General features: G+C 35.1%; 1 protein-coding gene across 1 annotated transcript; it reads left to right on the top strand.

Annotated features, from left to right (window-relative positions):
• The first annotated feature begins 827 nt into the window (after positions 1-827).
• Positions 828-23,083, top strand: LOC139744737 (opioid-binding protein/cell adhesion molecule homolog). The gene is made up of 7 exons (XM_071655159.1): positions 828-949; positions 4,601-4,963; positions 7,024-7,326; positions 7,947-8,249; positions 10,031-10,174; positions 10,783-10,910; positions 21,444-23,083. The coding sequence occupies exons 1-7, from the start codon at positions 895-897 to the stop codon at positions 21,699-21,701; spliced, it is 1,554 nt and encodes a 517-aa protein (XP_071511260.1). The 5' UTR covers positions 828-894; the 3' UTR covers positions 21,702-23,083.
• The last annotated feature ends 152 nt before the right edge of the window (positions 23,084-23,235 follow it).

The raw sequence follows: 23,235 nt of genomic DNA, 5'->3' as shown, positions 1-23,235 counted from the left end.
CTATCATGGACAGTTATTTCGGAAGATGCGACACAGCAATATACATACTAAGTCATACCAATGTTTGTCTTAACACACACTGCGATGTATATGTATTAGGAACCAGAACTTAACTCCTATACTTCCGGCATTTATTTGTTTGTTGACTTTGTGTGTACGCTTTGTGATTTTGTAGTGATTTTGCTAGAGGGAAATGAAGTAAAGTTGAGTCGATATGATTTAAATTAATTAAACTGAATTGAATTAAATTGAATTCCTTTTGTCTGTTTGTTTTGTAAGTTTGCAATACATACGGATTTATACGAAGTTATACGGATTTGAATGAAATGTCCAGGAAAAGTTGATAATGACACAAGGAGCAGATGATTAAATCTTGATGTTGGTACCGATCACCTTCTACTGTCTATACATGGTATATTTGTTGTAGTTGTTGTTTATCACAATATAGGTGGGAACGATCTACTAGACATAGGTATGCTCTCGATGGGTGCTTTTCTACTGTTTGTTGTCTTCACATTCTCTGGTTAGGATCATACTGTTGCAGATATAGTCCAGTACCAGAGACTAGTCGTGTTTGACGGCTTATGGCCTTTCATGATTTATTGACTATCGCACAATCGCGTAGCAAAACCAAAACATGCACTTCGACTAACTTTCATTGTTGGTGTTCTTACTTCCTATTGAGACAAAGAAATCCTCATAAAAGATATTATGTTACTGACATTGGACGGCCGGAGACCTAAACAGTGACTGAAAAAGCTATTGAGAGAAGAATGCAAGCTTAAGAGCTAATTCAGTTTGGCTCAGAATTCATTTTCGCCTCAGTCATGTGATTTTGTGTCTGCCTCCTGCCTCTGATAGAATGGACACATTATCTCCTTTGCAAGAAGGAATATGGCTACGTGTAGCTGGTCCTCCGTACAGTTTCAGTATTTCTTGTACTTGCAAGGTAAGTGATCTAGAAGGAACGTTTTGACGGGGCAAAGCACTGGTAATGTCAAACTTAATAATTTGACGCTAATTTGCACTTCCTGGATTAACTTTTCTCAGCACCGCGACCCAACAAAGAAAGATAACAGCTATACAGATAAAAAGATTACAAGTGTGGTATTACGAGAAAGAGATGAAAATGAATAAGAACAGTGCATCTATTCCATGTATTTGTTGGTGATTTATCTAATGCAGTGTATTGCGACATGAGGAATTCCTTGTCTTTTAATATTCATTTTTTTTTTTAATTGTCGCGTGGGGAGATTTTGTTCAAGGTTTTATATAACTATTGTTTATCATTCAGAACGAATAAATAATGCATCACTATTAGTTTTCTCGTAAATCTCAATCGATGCACGTCGGTGGAAATCATGGGAAATTTTAAAGTAGCTATCGATTCCTTTGCCGATTGATTTCATTTGACATTATTTTCGAGAGCTTGTAACGTTATTGTAATGGCAGATATCAATGGCTGTTTTATATCAGTGTATGGTCCTGACGGTTTCAACAGATTGTTCCATGTGCAGATTGATGATCATGCCAACTCCCATTGCTGAAAGATTGAAATAATATTTGACTGGTCATACAGAGAGGGATGGGAAGACTTCCAAAGTGACCTTCTAAATAATGTCCAGAGCTAATTTTGGTTTGCAAAGTGATAAAATCGTGCCACTCCATGTTAAAGCCGAATTATTCCATATATACTTGTAGGCTTGCTAAGGGCGAAAAAAGGGGCAATCGCTGCATTTCTTTGTACAAATGTCCCATTTGGCACACATGTCATGTTCCTCGGTACAATTGGACGTTTTTCATCTAAGAGACAATCTGTATCTATAGGCAAATATCCCTTATTTTTCATAATCTATGCAAATTCATTTTTAAACAATGAAAACCCCTTAAATCTCATCCTAGATAGATATGCAACCCGTAAGAAACACCCCATAAAACAAAATGAGAAAAGAATTTGAAAAATTGAACCATCAGTTGCACCCAATTTACATAATAACTAGAGAAAGTAAAGTAAGAACATTATATTAAAAGTTTTTCTTACGTTCTAAGAAATGCATTTAATGTTAAAAACTACAAAAGTAGTATGCATATCTTTAATCATAAGGAAATGGTTTGTGATATAAAAAACACTATTTCTCTTTGCAAATAGCACCTAATTTATTTGCATATTAGTACCCGAATATATACCAGAAGTCAATGGTCAAGGTCGACTAATGAAATTTTATCAGTTTAAGTGGTAACTCAAGACCGGATTAAGCAAATTTCACCAAACTTGGTCCAATGATGACGTGTGATGGGTCAATTAATTAAGGAATTTTAAAGTAAAATCGGCAAAAGATCAAAGGTCAAAAAGATCAAGGTCAATGCTAGAAATGATATTAATTCCCCCATATCTATGCAATGCCTGAAGGTATTTTCTTGAAACTTAGTGACCGCATCATGAACTACCAAAAAGATTCTCTAAAGTTTTTGGTCAAGAGGTGAAAGTTTAGGTGAAAATGCTGAAATTTCACTTTTTCAAGGTAACGTCATGAAACTTGGCACTGGCAGGGATTTTCTAGGGCATTTATAGGTGTCATTTTGTCAAAGGTCAGTTGTCAAAGATCAAGGTCAATTAGGCCCTCAAAATTTCTCTATTTCCCTCATATTTATGCAATGCTCATAGGATTATTTTTAACTTAATAATACTTGTGTCACCTTATGGAGATTCTCTGGAAAATTTCTTACAAAAAGGTCAAAGCTCGAATGAAAGTGCTATATTTTACTTTTTCCTCCATTTCTTGAATGTGAATCAAGTTATCGTGAAATTTAGCATATATTTGTGCATGTTCTACCTGACAGTGATTCTCTTGATGATTATCGGTAAAAAAAAAAAGTTTAGCCGTCCCCCTCTCAAGTGTTTTTGTATCCTCTTGGTAAGTTGGAAAGGACCTAAAATTCAGTGACATGGTTTACCAGTAGTCATCACCGTCATTGCATTTAATATATGGGTCGCATGAAAGTTAATTTTGATGCACACATGTAAACTATAACCTCTGACATCCTTACCTTTTACATTTTTACCTGTGCATTTTTTGACCTCTGACATCTTTACACAAAATCAGTTAACACAATAATTGTTTTGAAAAAAGCTTCAAGAGCATGTAGATCATGATCATCTATACAGATATTAGGTGGTATGTGGTCAACATTCTTTAGACCGCCATCGCAGCGAGTTACATTATCCCAAGGGAAAATAATCACAAGTGAGAATAGCATGTGCAGTGACGATCTGTCGACAAATCACACCCTAGTAATGGTAAAGGCCATCTAATGTACTCCTTTATGACTACGAACATATGATTTCTACTTTGATTTATTGTTAAAAATTGACCAATTATAAATCAAAGACCAAGTTTATTTGACTTAAAGTACATCATCTCCTAAATTGTTCACATGACATTTTTTGCATAAATTATTTCCTTATCACAATGTTATTGTTTATAGATTTACTAGCACAGTTTTTCATACCATAGCAGCTCGCAGTGTACTGAGAGGACTTATTTTTCTTATTCAGAAACACACTTTGTTTCTAACTCAAGCTTGTAAGTTCTTAATGTGTGCAGATACCCTTGCATTCACATAGTGTGCACAAGTTTATAATCACTTCGATGTAAAAAGCCTCTTATTCGCTTGGTTGCCTACAAAATACAATGAAAATCAGAATTCACACTTTCCCTACGGTAGTGATTTTTTGTATTTTTTTTTCTAACCATGACCTCAGTTGTATACTGCTTGCAAGGAATAAAACTTCCTTCTGTAAGCAATTATATTGCTTCGATTTCCATATAGCAGTGCTGTTCTAATGTAGGCCCTACTGTTATATTTGCATAATCATATTTAAAGAGTGTCATCGATTGCTATTCTCCCGCAATGCAAAGTATTTATGCAATGAAATAAAATTGATAAAAAATGTTATTTTAAAGATCAATATGTTTCGAAATTTCACGTCTTGTATACTTATTTACATATGCATAAAATTGTCTAAGTTAATTAGATAATATGGAACATTTTGAGCAACTAACCCAGTTTTGTTACGAGAAATTTTCTTATTTTATTAGCTTTTTGAATACTAAGTTCAAAGGGATTTAAGACATTGTTTTTTTTTTTGTTCTGATTAAGTGTAGGTATTGATATGCATATTATGCAAGTAACAGGTTGTTTGCATACAGCCAGTTTATCTCTTTTCACAAATCATTTGCTTTTGACCCAGAGAACATCATCTCAGGTTCAAGATCCAGCGCCTAATAGATTAAAAATTCTTTCAAAAATGCAGAGTTATTTGGATAGATACAGAGTGTCTCTTTAGATACAAATGTTTCAGTTGCCCTAGGGAACATCTGTGCCAAGTAGGACATTCATAGTACTAAAAATGCAGCGTTTATCCACTTAACAAGTCTGCTATACCTTATACAGGACAATCAGAAATCAGGCCTGGAATATGAAAATGAGATAATACTTTGGAGTTTCACAATCACATGTTTTCACTTAACAAGCCAAAGCTACTAGGAAGGAAGGAAAACCTTTGGTGCTCATTCAAAATACCTTTCGTCCAACGCAGTAATACTCTTCCGAGCGTCGGACCAAACATCTATGACGAGCATCAGCAATGTAGCTGTCGAGACGGGCACTGTTGTAATCACTTGCACCTACCATTTCGACCCGTTTTTTGGCGAGAGTTTATATCAACTGCGGTGGGGCCGCGCCGACACGACTTTGTCTTTGGCTATGTACAATTGCAAGGAAAGTTCTTGTAACGAGCACAACGCCACCCCAAGGTACACACTCTCAATTACCCATGACGCAATACTGCACAGCAACCTGACCATAGCATCGCTGACTTTGGCTGATACTGGGACATATACCTGCACGGTTACGACGACAGGCGGGATATTTACGGGCTCAGTTCAACTAAATGTAGAAGGTGAGCCAACCATTTTAGTTGGATTCTCCCCTTTTAACCTCCCTTATCTTAGTGGTCGTCTTGTTTGGACTTAATTTGTATTGTAATACAATTTGGAATAAGTCAAATAAAGAAAAAATAACCTCAAACAACCTGGTAGCAGTGTCATCAAAATTTTACATGAAACAAGGCATTTCGGTCTTGTAAAGCTTTCTGAATGCATGTGGCACTGCGCAATCACAGAACTTTCCAATTTATCCCTTATGATAACTTCTGGATATACCACTGTATCTATGTAAATGTTTAATGGTATCCGTCTATGTGTGTGTTATTGTGTTAAAGACAGCTGTTAAAGAACATAAGTGAAGATTCAAAATATCTATATGTAAAAAAATATCATTCCGTAATTTGTCATTCATTGGTTGAATAGTTTTATTGAAGACTTACTTACTTATGTGCTTACTGTTTTATTTTTCAATAGTGTTTTCTCTCAGCTGCAAATTATTTTACCAGCAATACTATTTCCAAAGTTACTTTTAATATGACTTTGTTGAATATCGAATTTATTTACTGCCTCTCTACATCCTTTATTTTCTGTCTTCTGTGTGATTTTCAATCACTAATCTTACCTTACCTATCATTGAAACTGGTTGATTTCAATTTGACTTCTTCTCTCCCTTAAAACCATGTATTTTCTTCCTTTCTCTCTTCCATTCAAGTAGGCCTTTGTCCACTGGTTTGTACGCTATTTTGTCCTATTTGCTCCATATTTCCTTGCTCCTCTTTTCCCTTTCTTCGTTGTCCAGTAACTGCGTATGCGTATTTTCTTCATTTTTGTTATTTCTGCGTGTTGTTTGTGTTGTTGTTGTTGTTTTGCGTGTCCGCATATGTCTTCTCCATTAGTCACATTTTCTTGGTATACATTGATTCGGCCAAATAAATAGTGTCTGTGCCACAGCATTGCTATGCCACGATATATAATTTGCTTTGATTCTAATAAAAACAAAAAGTACTGTTGGTAGTATTCTTGTATTATAAGCATCATAATGTAGCCCAATGAGTGCTAAAATTTGTTTTAAAGTTCAACATAAACGCATTTTATTGGTATATTGGTGTTGCCATTTGTTTTCTTTTCAGTGTTCCAAGTCCTACATGCTTAGCTTTTAATGGAACACTCTCTTTCATCGTTATGATTACTTCTTACTTCTTTTTAATCATATAACGCAGTTGCAAAGTGCGTATTGATGTTTTTTCCGCTACAATACCATTCATGCATGTTGACTATTTTATATTGTGTTCAATGATCTGTCCTTCGCAATTGGATGAAAGTCGAATGGACTCATGTACCATTTTGCATCATTTTTTTTTTCTAAATGCAAATAAATATAAGTACAGTACCATAACTCAGTATTGAATTGATTTTGATTTTTTCCACAGATGTTTAAAAAGAAATTCATCTCAATGTACATGAGGATTGAGAAAATGCACCTAAACTAGAAGAACATGATATAAGAGGCAATTTGAAGATAATCTGATAATCCGATCAAAAAATTGTGAATTTTTGCAGGTTTCAGTGCTCCCATCAGTAGATAGCACACTACTACACCTTCTGCTTTCAATTGCTTTCAACAATATAAAGAAAATGTTTAGGAAAAATTCTTGAATATCAAAAGAGCAATTGACTTTCCTGAGTTATTGCCTCTTGCCGAAGGCAAGGGGAATAATATTACCCTTAAATATAAGGTCAGTAACAAGTCAGGGGAATGTGCAATTTTTCAAAAAAAATGAAAGAAACAGAATTGTTGAATTCTGTCTATTTATTCTTATTATTCTACAAATAATTATGACATCATAAGATGTCGCAGACTTCTCATCCACTAGTACCTGAACAGAAACTTTATAGTACACTCATACTTTGAACAGATTGTCAGATTTTCCTCAAATTGCACTGAAATCATGTATTCGATATGTTGCTGCAGTCATTCAATCCACATTTATATCAAGGTGAACTTATCCTTTGAATGTGATGTTCGCCAATTCCAACCCTATATTGTCATGATGTCCTGATGGTTCCATCACAGTTTGCGCAGCATCCGTTAGCTTGTCACCTTGTAGGGCGATTCTTGCGGGTGATCCAACGGAATTGAAATGCGCCACGAACTGGACTCGACCCTTCAGCGTCACCGAATTTCTGCACCAAGGCGCCACAATAGCGGAGATATCTCAGAGGTCATCCGATCTTTCCCCGGCACTCACTTCCGGTGGTGCTGCTGTAAATCTGACCTTTGGAAGAAATGACCATGAGTCGGAGATGATCTGCTGCGCAAAGAAAATCTCCTCCTGTGCTTCGTCATGTTCCGACCCATGTACACTGAACATTGTCTGTAAGTTGGTATTCGTCATCAATGATTTCATATAAACATGATTCACTACCCTGAGTTTGGTGTTACACAAGCAATAGCGGAATATCCTACCACTAACAGTTATGGGTAAATGTAAATGTCAACGGGCAAACCTTGACCTAAATATACTCAATATGGCAAAAAGCGAATAAATAGATGAAAGATTGAATGAATGAATGATTGAATGAATGAATGTATAAATAAATAAATAAATAAATAAATAAATAAATAAATAAATGAATGTATGAATAAATAAATGAATAATTTAATGAATAAATAAATCCTCTCTTTAAACTGTTTACTTTTTCTATAATTTCAAATCTCCAGTTATTATTCATTGCGTCATTTGTGTACTAACACGACTTTCTTTCGGGTTTGTGATTATTTTATTCGTCATGTCAAATAAATAAATAAATAAATAAATGAATAAATAAATGAACAAATAAATGAATAAATGAATAATTCAATAAACAAATAAATCCTCTCTTTAAACCGTTTAATTTTTCTATTATTTCAAATCTCCAGTTATAATTCATTGCGTCATTTTTGAACTATTACACGACTTTCTTTCGGGTTTGTGATTATTCTACTCGTCATGTCAGATCCGCCCGAGATCTTAGCTTACAATGACAGCGTTAAGGCCGACGAAGGCACCGAATTAACCCTACGGTGTCAAGTGAACTCTAACCCGGAAGCAGACGTCATCTGGTATCATGCGGGAGCTGTGGCCAGCAATGCTGCATGGCAACGTTCGTCCGTGCGTCACGTTGAGTCTCAAAGAGAATCAATTATCCACTCTCTATTCATTGGCTACGTCATCCCGGAGAGGGATTATGGAACGTTCACATGTGTCGCTCGGAACAGTGAAGGGATTGACGAACGCTCCTTTAACGTGTTTGGATCAGGTGAGGATGAATACATTTACATAATAAATGAACTTCCAGAGAAGATTCATGTCGAGCTTTAGAATCCCTTGATAGTATCCGGAATAATTTTAGATGGATATTAAAAAAAATCATCCCCCCCCCCCCGCCCCCAACAAAATTACAATGCCTACCCCAACATACATTTGTTGCTGCACCACTCTTGGAAAGGCCCACTATTCCAATTTTGAACCTATAGTTTCATCCTACTTGCTAAACTCATTTTAATTCAGTGCAGGTCAATTCAATTCAGTTTAATGCAGCTCATAAAATTCAGTGGAAGCCTCGGACGAAAAAGCCATTGCACTACATAATTATATGTCATTTTAAATATTAAATCAGTATCATCACCACGGAAGAATTGATGAAAACTGGCACGTTATTTTGATAGTGATGATCGTAATCAGGGGCGGATCCAGGAATTCTGTAAAGGGGGGCGTGACTAATATTTCTAGTGCCACTTCCGGGTTTTATTTCATTGTTTTTTCTTTTCATTTCTTTTGTTTTTTACGAAAATTAAAGGGGGGACGTGCGCCGGTTGCGCCCCCCTCTGGATCCGCCACTGGTAATGACTTTCAAATTATTCTCTTAAACATACCTCATGTTGGATTTGAAGAAAATGGTAACATAAATGATAGCATATCAGCATAGCCTTGAAGGTCACGCGGAAAAGAAATTCGTTATATCGAATATACATGTTTGGTATATCGCTGTCTTATCGCACTGATGTTGCATGGGTTCAACCATAACTTAGTTTTATACCTTGAAATGAGTGTCCGATTTAAGAAAAAATAAACAAAAAACTTAAGTGATGTGTTCCGCTGAAACTTATGCAGTAACTGCATATATATATATATATATATATATATATAATTATATATGTATAATAGTGGCCCTGCACATCAAAACAAACAAAAAGTCGCCAAACATGAATTTTTAGTTAAGACCATATTCTGAAAAAGCAGACTTTAAGCTTTAAAATGATGTATAACTCAAATCAAATGGACTCTCTTAACCTATCTAAATATTGGAAAGAAAGCACAAACTCAGGAAAAGTGTGAACCGAGAAAAGAGGCTCTGAAGTACAGTGTCTATTCAAGCGCTTAATCTTTACCAAACCGTGCTGGCTGTGCGATGAATGGGACAAAAAACAGGAAGTAAACCACCAGAGTAACAACAATGAAGGGATTATCAAATTAAACTGAAATTAAGCATGCCTCATAAACACATTCTGTCCATAATGAATGCCAACTTTAAAAGCAGTAGCACTATCCTTTCAAAAGTTATTAGAGTTGAAATTGAAGAGTGTGGACAAGGTTTTTCAGAAATGAAAAAGGGATTCTAAAGACACACCTAATCACACTATTCTACCAAAAATGTTCGAGATAAACTGCTAGAAAAAAAACACACTTTCCTGCCCGTTTTATGATACCAAATTTTAGCATAGGCCTAATGTAAAAGAAGACCCGCTCTTTCAGAAAATATGAAAAAGTCAAGTTTGGCTAGGTTGACCCATTTCACCTATTTTCAGTCCTCACGCAAAATCAGTGTGTGCGACTTTATGTTCGTTTTGAGGCGCACGGTCACATATAATACACATACATTTACATATACATACAAATATTCATTCTATTCAGATATGTTTTTCTCTCAGTTCATGTTACAAGCAGTCTTTGTTTATTCATTTCTCTTCAGAAAAATGCTAATTCGGAATGTAGATTTTGTAAATGAATGATTCTCTTTTTTTCATGTTTGGTATACAGCCATGGTAGGAGCAGAGGAAGACGACACAGGCCTCCTAGCACCCAAAAACCTTCCACTGTTCGCTTCGGTCACGTCAGGAGCAGGGTTAGTAATCATCATTCTCATCGTCATCATCTGTGTGATGCTCATCAGACGGACAAAGGGTAAACGTAATTCATATTGACAAACATCTCTTGTTTTATCATTTGTTTTTGTATTCTCATCCTGTTACAAGGAAGTCCTCGGGACCGGCAGTTTTCTTTCGTTATATCAAAACTTTGTTATAACCTAACAAAATTAATGAACAATAAATATACAAAGAGTGGACAACGTTGCGGCCCGTATTTTTACTTCGTTGTAACCAGAATTTCTTTATAACTGTGTTCGTTATAACGGGAGTGCACTGTATTAAAATAGTTAGCAACATACTAAGTAGAGTTAGAATGAATAGTGCAGCACCTCCTCCTTTTCCCATCGTAAAGAGAATGTCTTAGGTTGAAACAATAACAAAAGCGTAATAGAAATAATTATAAAGGCAAATGATAATGAATTTTCAATTGATAAGACTTTTTTTCCGTACAAGACCTGTATAAAGAGTACATGTCAATTTATCTTGGCAAGACGTTTTCACTACTATGTCAAAGGGAAGCTAAAATACCTATATTAAGAGGCAACAGACACAACAGCCAGTTTTTAAAACATTTGTATATTATCGTCGGAATGTGGCACAGAATATTTCGTAATGTCATAAACATTCCTGTCACGTTAACAGCGAAAAAACGAAATGCAGCCTCAAAAAAGCCAAATAGAAAACTACCCGCTAGACCTGCTCCTGTGGGAAAACTCTATGACTACGCGTGTCAAGAGAATGAAACCAACGTGACACCAAAACGCCGAAAGGTAAGTGATAATGATGAGTAATTAGAAAATATCATCATCTAACAATGATGCAAGTACTTACTAGTTATGATCCGATGATGTTATGTGTGCTATTGAAAATACTTCATTTATAATTCTGATTTTCTACATCTCTTGTTATCATTGTATTGAATACAATATGCAAATACAAACGCAAACAAGAATTCCATACGTTGTCGTGATACAAAGTACGGGAGTGTGTAATATTTTCTCTTTGATGACATGTTCCATGTAGCAGGGAATTTCACGAGATGATGTCTGAGAGGTGATAGGCCCTTTTCCTTGACAAACCAAAAAACTATTCCCAAGGATTTGCTCGCATAAAAGGGGAGGGAAGCTACACCTGAAAGGAGACTTGCAGAACGTCGATTGGCCCGGTTCGATTTTACAAACAAAAAATAAATGTATGATTATACATAAAGGGAACATAACTTTACGACAACTGTTTCGTTTCTGTTGTATTCGTCATGATATTCCTACAATGTATTTCAAAATAGATCAATGTCCACTGGTATGTCACTGAAAAGCTGATAGGTGATTGGCTGAAAGTTACAGGCAGACTTACTTTTTGTCATTGATTTACACTGCAAAAAATTCGGTGTTAGATATGGAACACAGAGGTGGTATCAAATTTCCGGTGCTCATTTATGGTGTTAGATAAACACCTCCGGTGTCATTTCAAAATAATTTTTTTTTTTGTGAATAGTTTCTCAATTACTCCACTTCTTGTTGATTTTAAACTTTCAACAAGACGATCAAGAATTTTCCTGTGAAGTACTTGTTTTTTTTTTTAAATGAGTAAACACATTTACACCACAGTAACACCAGTTGGTGTGGTCTTCTATTGAAGCGGGACGGTGTTATACCATTGACATTAACACCAACTATATGAAATCAACACTATGCGGTGTATTACTAATTGAACACAAGCATATTGTCAAAAATATCATCACCTACAGTGTCAACTTAACACCACGAAGTGCCAGCTGAACACTTTTTAACATCACCACAATACATTTTCTACATTTGTAGGTGTGGGTGTCTACTGACACTTGATTGGCGTTAGATTTAATACCCATGGTGTTCAATCTAACACCGATGTTTTTACAGTGTATAAGGAAATCTGTCAATTTGCTTCGTTTTGATATGTCTATATTCCGGAAATCAGGGTTCATGTGACTTCAATTTCTTCACCAACTTCAGAGACATTTTAAAAATAAAAATGATACCAAAAAAAAAAATTAGCTATGGCAACAAATAAATGAAAAGAAATGAAAAACTGCGTATGAAGGAAAAAGGTAGATTGATTCCTTTTTCATGAGACGGCAGTGTTATTTTAGCAATCTTTCGCGAATGTCGGGCTTATTCTATACTGTAAAGTTATGTTGAATAAAACATTCCAGAGAAGGTGTAGTTGAATAACCTTTCTGATAAACCCGATTATCCTGTTGAAGTTTTATGTCACATGATTCAATAATATCAATGATATTGCTTTTTGTTTTAGGATAAAACACTGTTTCAATTAATTAATGTGTTAAATAGATTATATACGTATCTATATTGTAACTTATCATTACATTACTTGGAGCAATTGAAAATTAATTCTTAAGGAGGAAACGCACAATAAGTTTGAATATTAGAGGGGCTATTATTGAATTTTTCAGTATCATAAATGGATTCTATCTTTGCCATTCATTAATCTACTCATTACTTTGTATCGTTAATTACATTACCCTTTACATTAAGCAGTTTTTGTAAAATAAACTTTAGTTTCGTACATTAGGTTTACAAATTACTTTATTACGCTACATTCGATATGTTCAAACTTGTAAAATTCGAATCCCGATGGAATCCCATTTTCTTTGGTCAATTTTCAATAAAATTTCAATACATTTGGTTCACACATATAGTGTATTTATTTAACTTGTCTCGTCCAAATACTTTTCGCCGATTTTTTACATGGCTTAGTTTTCACCAATGGTATGCTCATATTACAATATTCTTATTATGCAGTTATACAATTTTCATATAAAATGTTTATATGATTCTAACATACAAACACTATTTATATTATTTACGGGTGTCACATTTTCGAGATTTGTCTGTGCTATACATAATTTTGTATTTTTGGTACTTTGATAAAATGATTGCAAATATAAAGGAAAATCTGGCCAATATGATCGAATACTATACATCATAAAATTGGCAATGTATAAACTTACCTCAATCAATATTAATCAAAATCTTAGGAAAATTTTGCAATCAGTTAGTGCTGAAAAGTATTTGGGAGTCATGATTGGGTTATTTGACATTTATTTAAATCTGTTGAATAAACAAGTTAACGCTAGCTTGTGGAAAAATCAACGGATTTCATTTAACATAACTTTAAACAATCAAACAAATGTAAATAGGTTATTTTCGGACCATTTCATCTTAGAATTTTCGAACTTTCAAAGAAAATCCAAATCATTACTCGGATTTCGGTATAAAGTATCTCCAATCATAATATTTGCTCAAACTAACTCTTTATTTTTCATTCACTTGTTGTAAATATCTATACATTTTCCGTGTTCTCTGTGTTAAATAAAGATCAACGCATTCTCCTATTTATCTCTAGAAAACTAAGTATGTGCCTATTTTGCAATTCCATAGAAGCTTTATACACAAATTTCATTTTTGATGACAATCTGCTAGAACGTGTATCTCATATAAAATTTCTTGGTAATACGGTGGACGAAAAAAAATAACTTTCGTGGGGGCCGCATATTATTAACATTAGTACAATAATTTCACGTAATATTGGTATCATAAACAGACTCAAATCTCATATTCCATTGTCCTCTTTGTTGATATTGTATTTTTCTCTAATTTTGCCTTATCTTAATTACGGACTTTTAGCATGGGGTAGTGCCCATCAAATTTTACTAGATGAATTATTGTTACTGCAAAAAAGGCACTCCGTATTATTTGTGGCGTCCCACCACGTTCCCATTCAGAGCCATTACTAAATAAAAGATTGTGAAAATTGAAGATTTATACCTTTTTCAACATGGTCAGTTTAACAAATATGTTTAATTACAATTAACCGGAGGGCCAAACCCCAAAAAGTCGCTTACTTAACGAGTGAGTTGCACTCTCTCTACAAACTAAGTAGACCATGCTTATTTTCAAGTTTTTATTGTAACAAACAACATTCCACTGGTCTACTTCAAAAAATTTGTTGCGAAAGCCTCCAAATCCAAGATGGCGTCCAAGATGGCCGCCATATTTACTGAATTTGTTATTTGAAAGATAGAATTTGATTGAAAGATCAGATTTCAACAAATGTGATGTCATATGAAAGAGAATAAAATTTTCTACAAGTTGATACCATTTTTGTGGGTTATTGTGATAAGTGGATTGAGATTTTAAGGAAAAAACACTCATTTTTTGATATTTTTCTGAAAAAAGGAAAATCATGAAAATGCTTGATTCAGCATAAATCAGAGAAAGACTGAAGGATTATCTTGAAACGTTTCAAGAATTTTGTTTGACATATAACTAATATTTGGAGAAAATTAGGGGTCAGTACCGTTTTTGGTTCAGGAGTTATAACGTCTCAAACTTGAAAACTCACTATGTAAAAATGGCCACTTTAGTTGTGACAATACCTTGTTGGTCGTAAAAAGAGCCTGCGCGCGCCAAGACTACTACACGCACCACTGACACTGGCGCTTGTAGCAGTGCCAGTGGTGCGTGTAGTAGTCTTGGCAAACGCAGACATTTTCTTTGACAAACAAGGGTTTGTGCCTGCAAACTAACTTTTCATACCAAGTGGTAGCTCAGGTGACGCTGATTGCTATTATTTCAAAGTAGATTGTTCTGAAGCAGATGAGATGAAGCAAAAATATCTTTCAAATAGAGGTAGAAGCTTGAAACAACCTCGCTATAGAAAGTTTAAAACAAAATCTGGATCAATCACTCAAAAAATTCAAGATTGCAGGCCATCAAAGCTGACATAGTGTATTGAGCCAAAGTAAATGTATTATTTCGTTTTTGATACAATTTTGTCTGTTGTGCTATCTTAAACCGTCTTAGGTTTTTATGGACACATTTTTAGAACCAGTGATATTCTACTCTCCGAAAAAGAAAAAAAAAACAAATCGAGTGGAAGCTTTTGCTTTTGATGTGAGGAGTGAATAACAAGAAAACGGTGAATTTAGAGTGAAATTGGAGTGACTTTTGAGTGAAAATGTTCATTTTCACTCATTTTAGAGTGACCTTAATAGGCAGGGCTCCACACTAACTTTTATTTTTGGTGGCCCAAAGGCAAATATCCGATCTTTTTTGGTGGCCCGATCAGGCCACCTATGTTCTTAATTTCTGACATTTTGGTGGCCCGACGTGCGTTTTTGGTGGCCCCGGGCCACCGGACCACCGTTAGTGTCGAGCCCTGCCTTAGGGATCACTTGTCACTCTTCGAGTGACCCCCGAGGTCACTCTAGAATGAATGAAAATGAACATTTTTCACTCTCGAGTGATCCTGATATCTAATATGGGAAAGCATCTACCAATGGCATAAGCTCAGATCAATAATTGTGACACTATAACCCACATGAAATCAGCCTAAAAACAATGTAAGAAAAATCTGGTAACAGAAAATACAGTTTCAGCATGCTTATTTGTAAATGTGAATACTATACAGCACGAATAATCAATTTGGACAATTTTATTCGAACAATATACTGAAAAGTAATTTCGCACAACAAATTTGAGAAATTGCCGCCATGTCGGATTTTTTTTTTTTTTTTTGGGGGGGGGGGGGGGGTTTCGGATCAGAAGGGCTTTCAAGGACATCTACGGATCAGACATTATTACACATATACCATCATCATTCAGGCGTTTCTACAACAGCAGAGTAACATACAAGTAAAAAAACATATCTTTGATACAGAAGCATTTCTTTTTTATCAAAGATTGGGCCTTACCCTAACACTGGAATGAGCTCCACCCCCCCCCCCCCCAAAAAAAAAGACCCTCAATATGGTTTACACCAGCACAATATCGTTCGGATGTATAGGAACATGTAATAGACAGCAATATAAGAAGATTAAAAAAATATATCAAATTATAAGTTATAAGTTGAGATTTAACTTTGACGCAACACACTAAAGGTATTCTACCATTGGGAGAGATATCACATTCGATTTATATGTGCAGGTTAGTTGTATTACAAAACATTCTACCATGTAAAAAAATTATAATAAAGCCTAAAACATACGGAGATATCACCATTGCTTTTCAAGAAACCATAGCCATAACTGTTGACAATTTAGTATATAAAAAAACATTCTTATCAGATCTATTTAGTATATCTAACAATATTTAGCATTAATTATACTGATTTCAGTTTGTACATTAGTTGTTCTATCCCTAACTCACAGTTTAGAACTAGTTTGAGGAATTAAGTAAAGCTGGGTTTTTGTTTTACGTGCACTAATGGTAAATAATGCCTTGAACGACAACCTCGATTAATTACCGCCATCTTGAATTTTGTGTGGATACTATTTTTATCGCTAAATATTACACATTGGCAAAATTTGTGCCAAATTCCAAGCTCCTATCTCTTTTTGGAAAATACTTTCTGTTCAATTTTATCTGCCTCAGAACAATCTACTATGATGAAATGCTACAGTAATAGCGATCAGCGTCACCTACCACTTGGCATGAAAAGTTAGTTTGCAGGTACTTGCAAGTCACTAGACCGTTACAGTATTACATGTGACCATGTAAACACATTGTATGCAAAATTTATAATGCATAAATGTAATTTTTTCAAGTTTTAGACGTTAACTTGTCAATAGTGTATGATATTGCCTGTAATTCCAGAAATATGAATTATGTCTCAATCTCAGTAAATCTCAATCTCAATCGCAGGTTTCAAAATAATTCTTCAGTTCTTCTTTGATAAATACTAAATCATGCATTTTCACATTTCTTCCTTTTTTCAAAATAACATAAAAATATGGATTCCCCCCCCCCCCCCCAATTTATCACAATACACAGCTAAAGTGGTATCAAGTTTTAGGAAGTTTTACTCTCCTTCATATGACATCAAATGTGTTGCAATCCAATGTCTCTATCAAATTTTATGTTTGAAATGTTAACTTCAATGAAAATGGCGGCCCTATTGGACCGCATTTGTACTTTGGAGGTTTTTGCGACAAATCTATTGAGGTGTACTTACGGAACATTGCTTAGTATGCTTAATATATATTATGTATGGTCTTCTTTATAGAGAGATTGGAACTCGAAAAGTAAGCACGATCTTGGATTTGACCCTCTGTGACGTCTTTGGGAACAGATGCGTGTAAATGCATATTATGTAAAATGGGATTTCAAGTTTGAGACATTATAACTCCTGAACCAAATACAATACTGACCTCTAATTTTCTCCAAATATTGATTATATGGGAAAGATGTTAATTTCTGCATGGTTTTCATAAACATTTTTAATTTAATTTCTTTTTTAACTTTTTAGAGAAATATTCATGGTGCATTCTAAAAAAAAAATGTCTCCGTATAAACCTAAGATGGTTTGAAATAGCATTAAAATGTTCAGAATATATAAAAACCATATAAATAGACAGCAAAACAGACAAAATTGTATCAAAATCGAAATGATACATTTACTTTGGCTCAATACACTATGTCAGCTTTGATGGCCTGCAATCTTGAATTTTTTGAGTGATTGATCCAGATTTTGTTTTAAACTTTCTATAGCAAGGTTGTTTCAAGCTTCTACCTCTATTTGAAAGATATTTTTGCTTCATCTCATCTGCTTCAGAACAATCTACTTTGAAATAATAGCAATCAGCGTCACCTGAGCTACCACTTGGTATGAAAAGTTAGTTTGCAGGCACAAACCCTTGTTTGTCAAAGAAAATGTCTGCGTTTGCCAAGACTACTACACGCACCACTGGCACTGCTACAAGCGCCAGTGTCAGTGGTGCGTGTAGTAGTCTTGGCGCGCGCAGGCTCTTTTTACGACCAACAAGGTATTGTCACAACTAAAGTGGCCATTTTTACATAGTGAGTTTTCAAGTTTGAGACGTTATAACTCCTGAACCAAAAACGGTACTGACCCCTAATTTTCTCCAAATATTAGTTATATGTCAAACAAAATTTTTGAAACGTTTCAAGATAATCCTTTAGTCTTTCTCGGATTTATGCTGAATCAAGCATTTACATGATTTTCCTTTTTTCAGAAAAATATCAAAAAATGAGTGTTTTTTCCTTAAAATCTCAATCCACTTATCACAATAACCCACAAAAATGGTATCAACTTGTAGAAAATTGTATTCTCTTTCATATGACATCACATTTGTTGAAATCTGATCTTTCAATCAAATTCTATCTTTCAAATAACAAATTCAGTAAATATGGCGGCCATCTTGGACGCCATCTTGGATTTGGAGGCTTTCGCAACAAATTTTTTGAGGTAGACCAGTGGAATGTTGTTTGGTATAATAAAAACTTGAAAATAAGCATGGTCTACTTAGTTTGTAGAGAGAGTGCAACTCGACCTCTGTTTTTAGCTTTTGGCCCCCCGGTTAAATGCAAATGCACTTCCTGGTACATGTATTTCAATTCAATGTTCCCACGGAACCATTTTTTTTTCCATAATTATCCCACTAGGCAATCTTATGAGTCTCATTTACCCCTCCTGAGAACTTTATTAGCTCAGAATACATTTATATACACCGGACCTAGATTTTGAAATTCATTAAGCTGTGAAATAAAAAAAATTCCCACCTTTGCATTCTTTTAAGCCCAAGTTGAAAGTCTTTCTGTTAAATCCTTTGTGATTGTTTTCTTTATTAGTTAGATCTCATCATTCTCAGTGTTCATTCTCCATCCACCAATCAATCGATCACTGAATTCATTATTACGTAATGAAGTAGCTGTCACAATCTTTCCACAGCTGCACATCCTCAATCCCACCACCCCGTTCCATTTTCCTAGTTCAGGGTGTAGGCATTTTCTTTTTTTTTCCTTTCTGTCCTTCCATTCTTTCCATCTATTCTGTCAGGTCGTGTCATGTTTTTATGTTTCTCCTGTTTTGTTCCGTTCTGTCGTAGATTATATCTGTGAAAAGTGTTTGTAAATAAATAATTCGTAAGTTTGTTCTTTCTTTGAGTAGTTCACAACATACAACCTTGCTTTTTAGTGGACCTCTCAGTTCTTTGTTTTTTTCTCAACTGGAGCATAACTTTGTACTTTTTTTTGCTAGTATGCATCCTTTTGTGTTTCTGAATCATTCATCTTTTGCAAAGTCGAATGTTTATGTTTATGATGTAATTCCAGATTAATTATGTAATATGTTTTGTTGGAAAAAGAGAATGAAAATAAATGATTTGAATTGAATTGAACTGAAATTTGCTACTATCAACATGAAATATTTCATAAACCGTATTATTGTTTATATCATGGGGAGTAACATGGAACCAGGTTCCAAATATTCCAATGACGGAATAAGGAGAGATCAACTCGAGAAGAAAGGAGATGATCAAATTGGTCAAATTCATTGGAAACACGTCGTGAATCAAAATGCATAATTATGTATTCATAGGTATTGAAATCACTTAAATCAGTAACCATGTCATTTATACGGTTTATTGACTTGGATGCTAGCTGTAATTATGGTATTCACCTTATCAAAATTTTTACCTTTTTCTTTTTTTTTTCATATAGGAGGATAAAGATTCTTGAATAGAATAATACTGACATTTAATTTCATGTTGACCACTCAAAAAGCCAGTTTTGTATTCTACCTTGATTAGCATCATCTTTAGGTAAAGCGTTTCGTGTCAAGGAATTATATTCCTTTCACTTAATATTTCTCAGACTTTAAGACTTTGAAAGTGCTATGTGAAAGAATGAGGAGCAAAAAAAAAAACAACAAAAAAACCCTTGTAATCAATTCTCTCTCTTAAGGCACGTGGTAGCTAGCTGGGACGACCAGTTTGGTTTCCTGAGCTGTAGTTAGAATGAATAACAATATCCATGCTTTAAAAAGAAAGAGAGTCGGCTTTCAGGAAAAAGAAAAGAGAGTCGGCTTTCAGTAATGGCAAAAGAAAACAATGTATAATTATAACATAAGCAACGTTAAAAGCGTGTACATTAAATCTGTTCGACTGGACTTACTTGTGAAAATCACGGAGAAAACAGTTTCCGAGTCACTTCTTCAGCTCTGTCTGGCTGGCGAGCATTCACCCGTGGAGGGTGAATGGGCGATGTTACTGCCTTTATTGTCTGTACGTCGAGGAATTTTTTGGATCACCGACTTGTATGTTGTCTCTTCCTCTGAAGAGACAAAGGAAAAGGAACATCAACACCTACGAACCGTCCTGAAAAACTGCGGTTACAAACACTGGAGCATTGAGAAAGCCCTTCACCCTCGCAAACGTGACGTCAGAGACAGGGCTTCCAGTAGCACAACCCAGCAGCGAGGCAGAGGGGTTTCAGTCCCATACTGCCAAGGACTGTCAGAGAAAATCCAACGAATTTTCAGCTTCTACCGAATTCCTGTATAATTCAAGCCGACCAACACTCTTCGACAGAGACTAGTTCATCCTAAAGACAAAATCTCAAAACACAAACGGAACAGTGTAATTTACAGGATAAAGTGTCAGGGAAAAGACTGCAAAGAAAACTACATCGCTGAAACCAAACAACCTCTCCACAAACGTCTCTACCAACATCGTAGATCCAGCTCAGCTGGGAACGAGTCGGCCGTGTTCACCCACCTGAAGAACACGGGGCAGCATTTTGAGGACAAAGAGGTCGACATCATTGACAAGGAAACCAGATGGTTTGAAAGAGGAGTCCGTGAAGCTGTGTATGTGAATGCGGAAAATCCTTCACTCAACAGGGGAGGGGGACTCCGACACAACCTTTCACCAACATACAAGTCGGTGATCCGAAAAATTCCTCGACGTACAGACAATAAAGGCAGTAACATCGCCCATTCACCCTCCACGGGTGAATGCTCGCCAGCCAGACAGAGCTGAAGAAGTGACTCGGACGAGTCACGAAACTGTTTTCTCCGTGATTTTCACAAGTAAGTCCAGTCGAACAGATTTAATTTACACGCTTTTAGCATACTACCTGGATGAATCAAAATCTACATCGATATATAAGCAACGTTACTTATCATCTTCATTCACTGTAACTTAATCAATTGTCAGTCCTATATTGCTTCATGCATGATAGTGCTTGATTCCCGGGTAATAATTGAAGCAGGTGTTACATTCAAACACAATTACGGTATCGTGAAGGAACAACAGTTAACTCTCGTGAGTATAAATTAGGCCTTTTACACGTACCGAGTTTTACTTAAATTTGAAACACGGATCTAGTTTGCTTAATCGCGTGTCAAATTAAACAATATATATTAGAACGTGTGGATGCTAGGCTTGAGATATCAGCACTCAAACTTGACCTGCGCAAATCTCTAAACCATTCATGTTACAGACAATGGACAGTGACGAGGTATACGCTGAAATAAGGGAGCAGACGATGGACCCCAACCGGGATAGATACATGCCAATGACGTCATCACATGTCCGCGCTACTTCCCCCTACATGTCTTTCCAGGAGCAAGTTGATAGTAGGAGGGATTTGTTTTCTGACCAAGGCTACGTGGACTCACAGACCGTCTTCTACGAGACCAGACACCCGTCACTCGTGAGAGAATTTATAAGACAAGAAATTGACACCACTTACATGTGACTGATCATCGGGAAAGTTTCTGAACCATGTGCTTGAGCAATAATATCATGTAGTGGTCATCATTGTTAAAAAGTGGGTTTATTGCTCCATGGTGTGACGGAATTACTCCACTTTAAGAAGATAAACATAAAGACAGACATTACAATGTGGGGTGTCTCCCGGGCGACGTGATAAGGGGACCTTTGGTTTCTGATATTGTCAACGACCACGTACATGGTATTTAATAGTGAAATACTTTGAAAAAACACAATATGTTGGTTAAATTCTTACTTAGTTTAAGAAATTTGTGCTTGAAATGTATAAATGTAATTTATGTATAACTAAAGTTGAGGAAAACAGATTAATTTGGAAATTGGAGTTATTCTGTGATTGTATCACAATTTTCATAGTGAAAATAATCAAACGATTTAGAAACGTGATAATCATAAAAGCGCAGCAACCGAATGGGAAGAGGTTATAAGACCTGGGAAAATCATTTGCACATTCTGTATTATAATTGTGAATTTACCTATTTCGCATGCACACACAAAAAAAGTATCAAATACTGCTGGTAAAATATTATAAGTATATGAATGCGTGAAACATATCTCTTGATAATCATAAAGTAAAAATACTGGCGGTGTACTCAATTCAAAACACAATGGCTTTGTATGGCTATCATAGACTTATACGTACCGCTCTTTTCTGTAATAGAAAAATACGATGCAGTAAATACTTACTACAAGCACCCCAAACAATGATACTATATGACAAATGAGGAAGAATTGATGATTTGTTTATATAGTTAAAAGAATACATTTTGGCAAACATGTTTTTAATTTACTGATAATTACGATGATCTTAGATATCTTTAACAATATTACATTCACATGTGTCTTCCATTTCAGATCACAGTCAATAGTAATACCTATAAATTTAGTTGTCTTCAGACATATGTTACTATAGTGTACATGGCCATCCTATAACTACCCTTAATGAACTTATATCTTCCTTACGAGAGTTAAAACCATCTTATGCGTCTTTTCATAATTCAATTGTAACTTATTTGCACTTATCCAATTACTAACTTTACACAATTCCATATTTTAATTGTAGCCAATCATGCATCATTTTCATGTTTAGAAAATGAATTGATATCATCAGTAAACAACAGTACATACATAACACTTGGAATGTTTAATGTCCAGTTATTTACTTACGGTGTACTATTTCTCGACAGTTCTTTTAAGCACCATCACTTAGATATGGAAAAAATATCGCAATGAATTTCCTGTAATGTGTGAAATTGGTGGAAGATAGAAAATAAATTTACACATAATTAACTTATCACTGTAAAAACATCGGTGTAAGATTTAACACCATGGTGTTACTGTGGTGTAAATTTATTTTCACATTTTTTCAAAAATCTAGTATTTTAATGTAAAATTCTTGATCGTCTTGTTTAAATCAAAAATCAACGAGGAGTGCAGTTACTAAGAAACTCTTCAAAAAACAGTTTTATATTCGGAAATGACACCCGGAGGTGTTAATTTAA

Source organism: Diadema antillarum, unplaced genomic scaffold, assembly GCF_040938485.1.
Source record: "Diadema antillarum isolate AM-2024a unplaced genomic scaffold, OU_Dant_1.0 seq00001207_RagTag, whole genome shotgun sequence".
Lineage (NCBI taxonomy): Eukaryota > Metazoa > Echinodermata > Echinoidea > Diadematoida > Diadematidae > Diadema > Diadema antillarum.
This window is presented reverse-complemented; position numbering and strand designations above follow the sequence as displayed.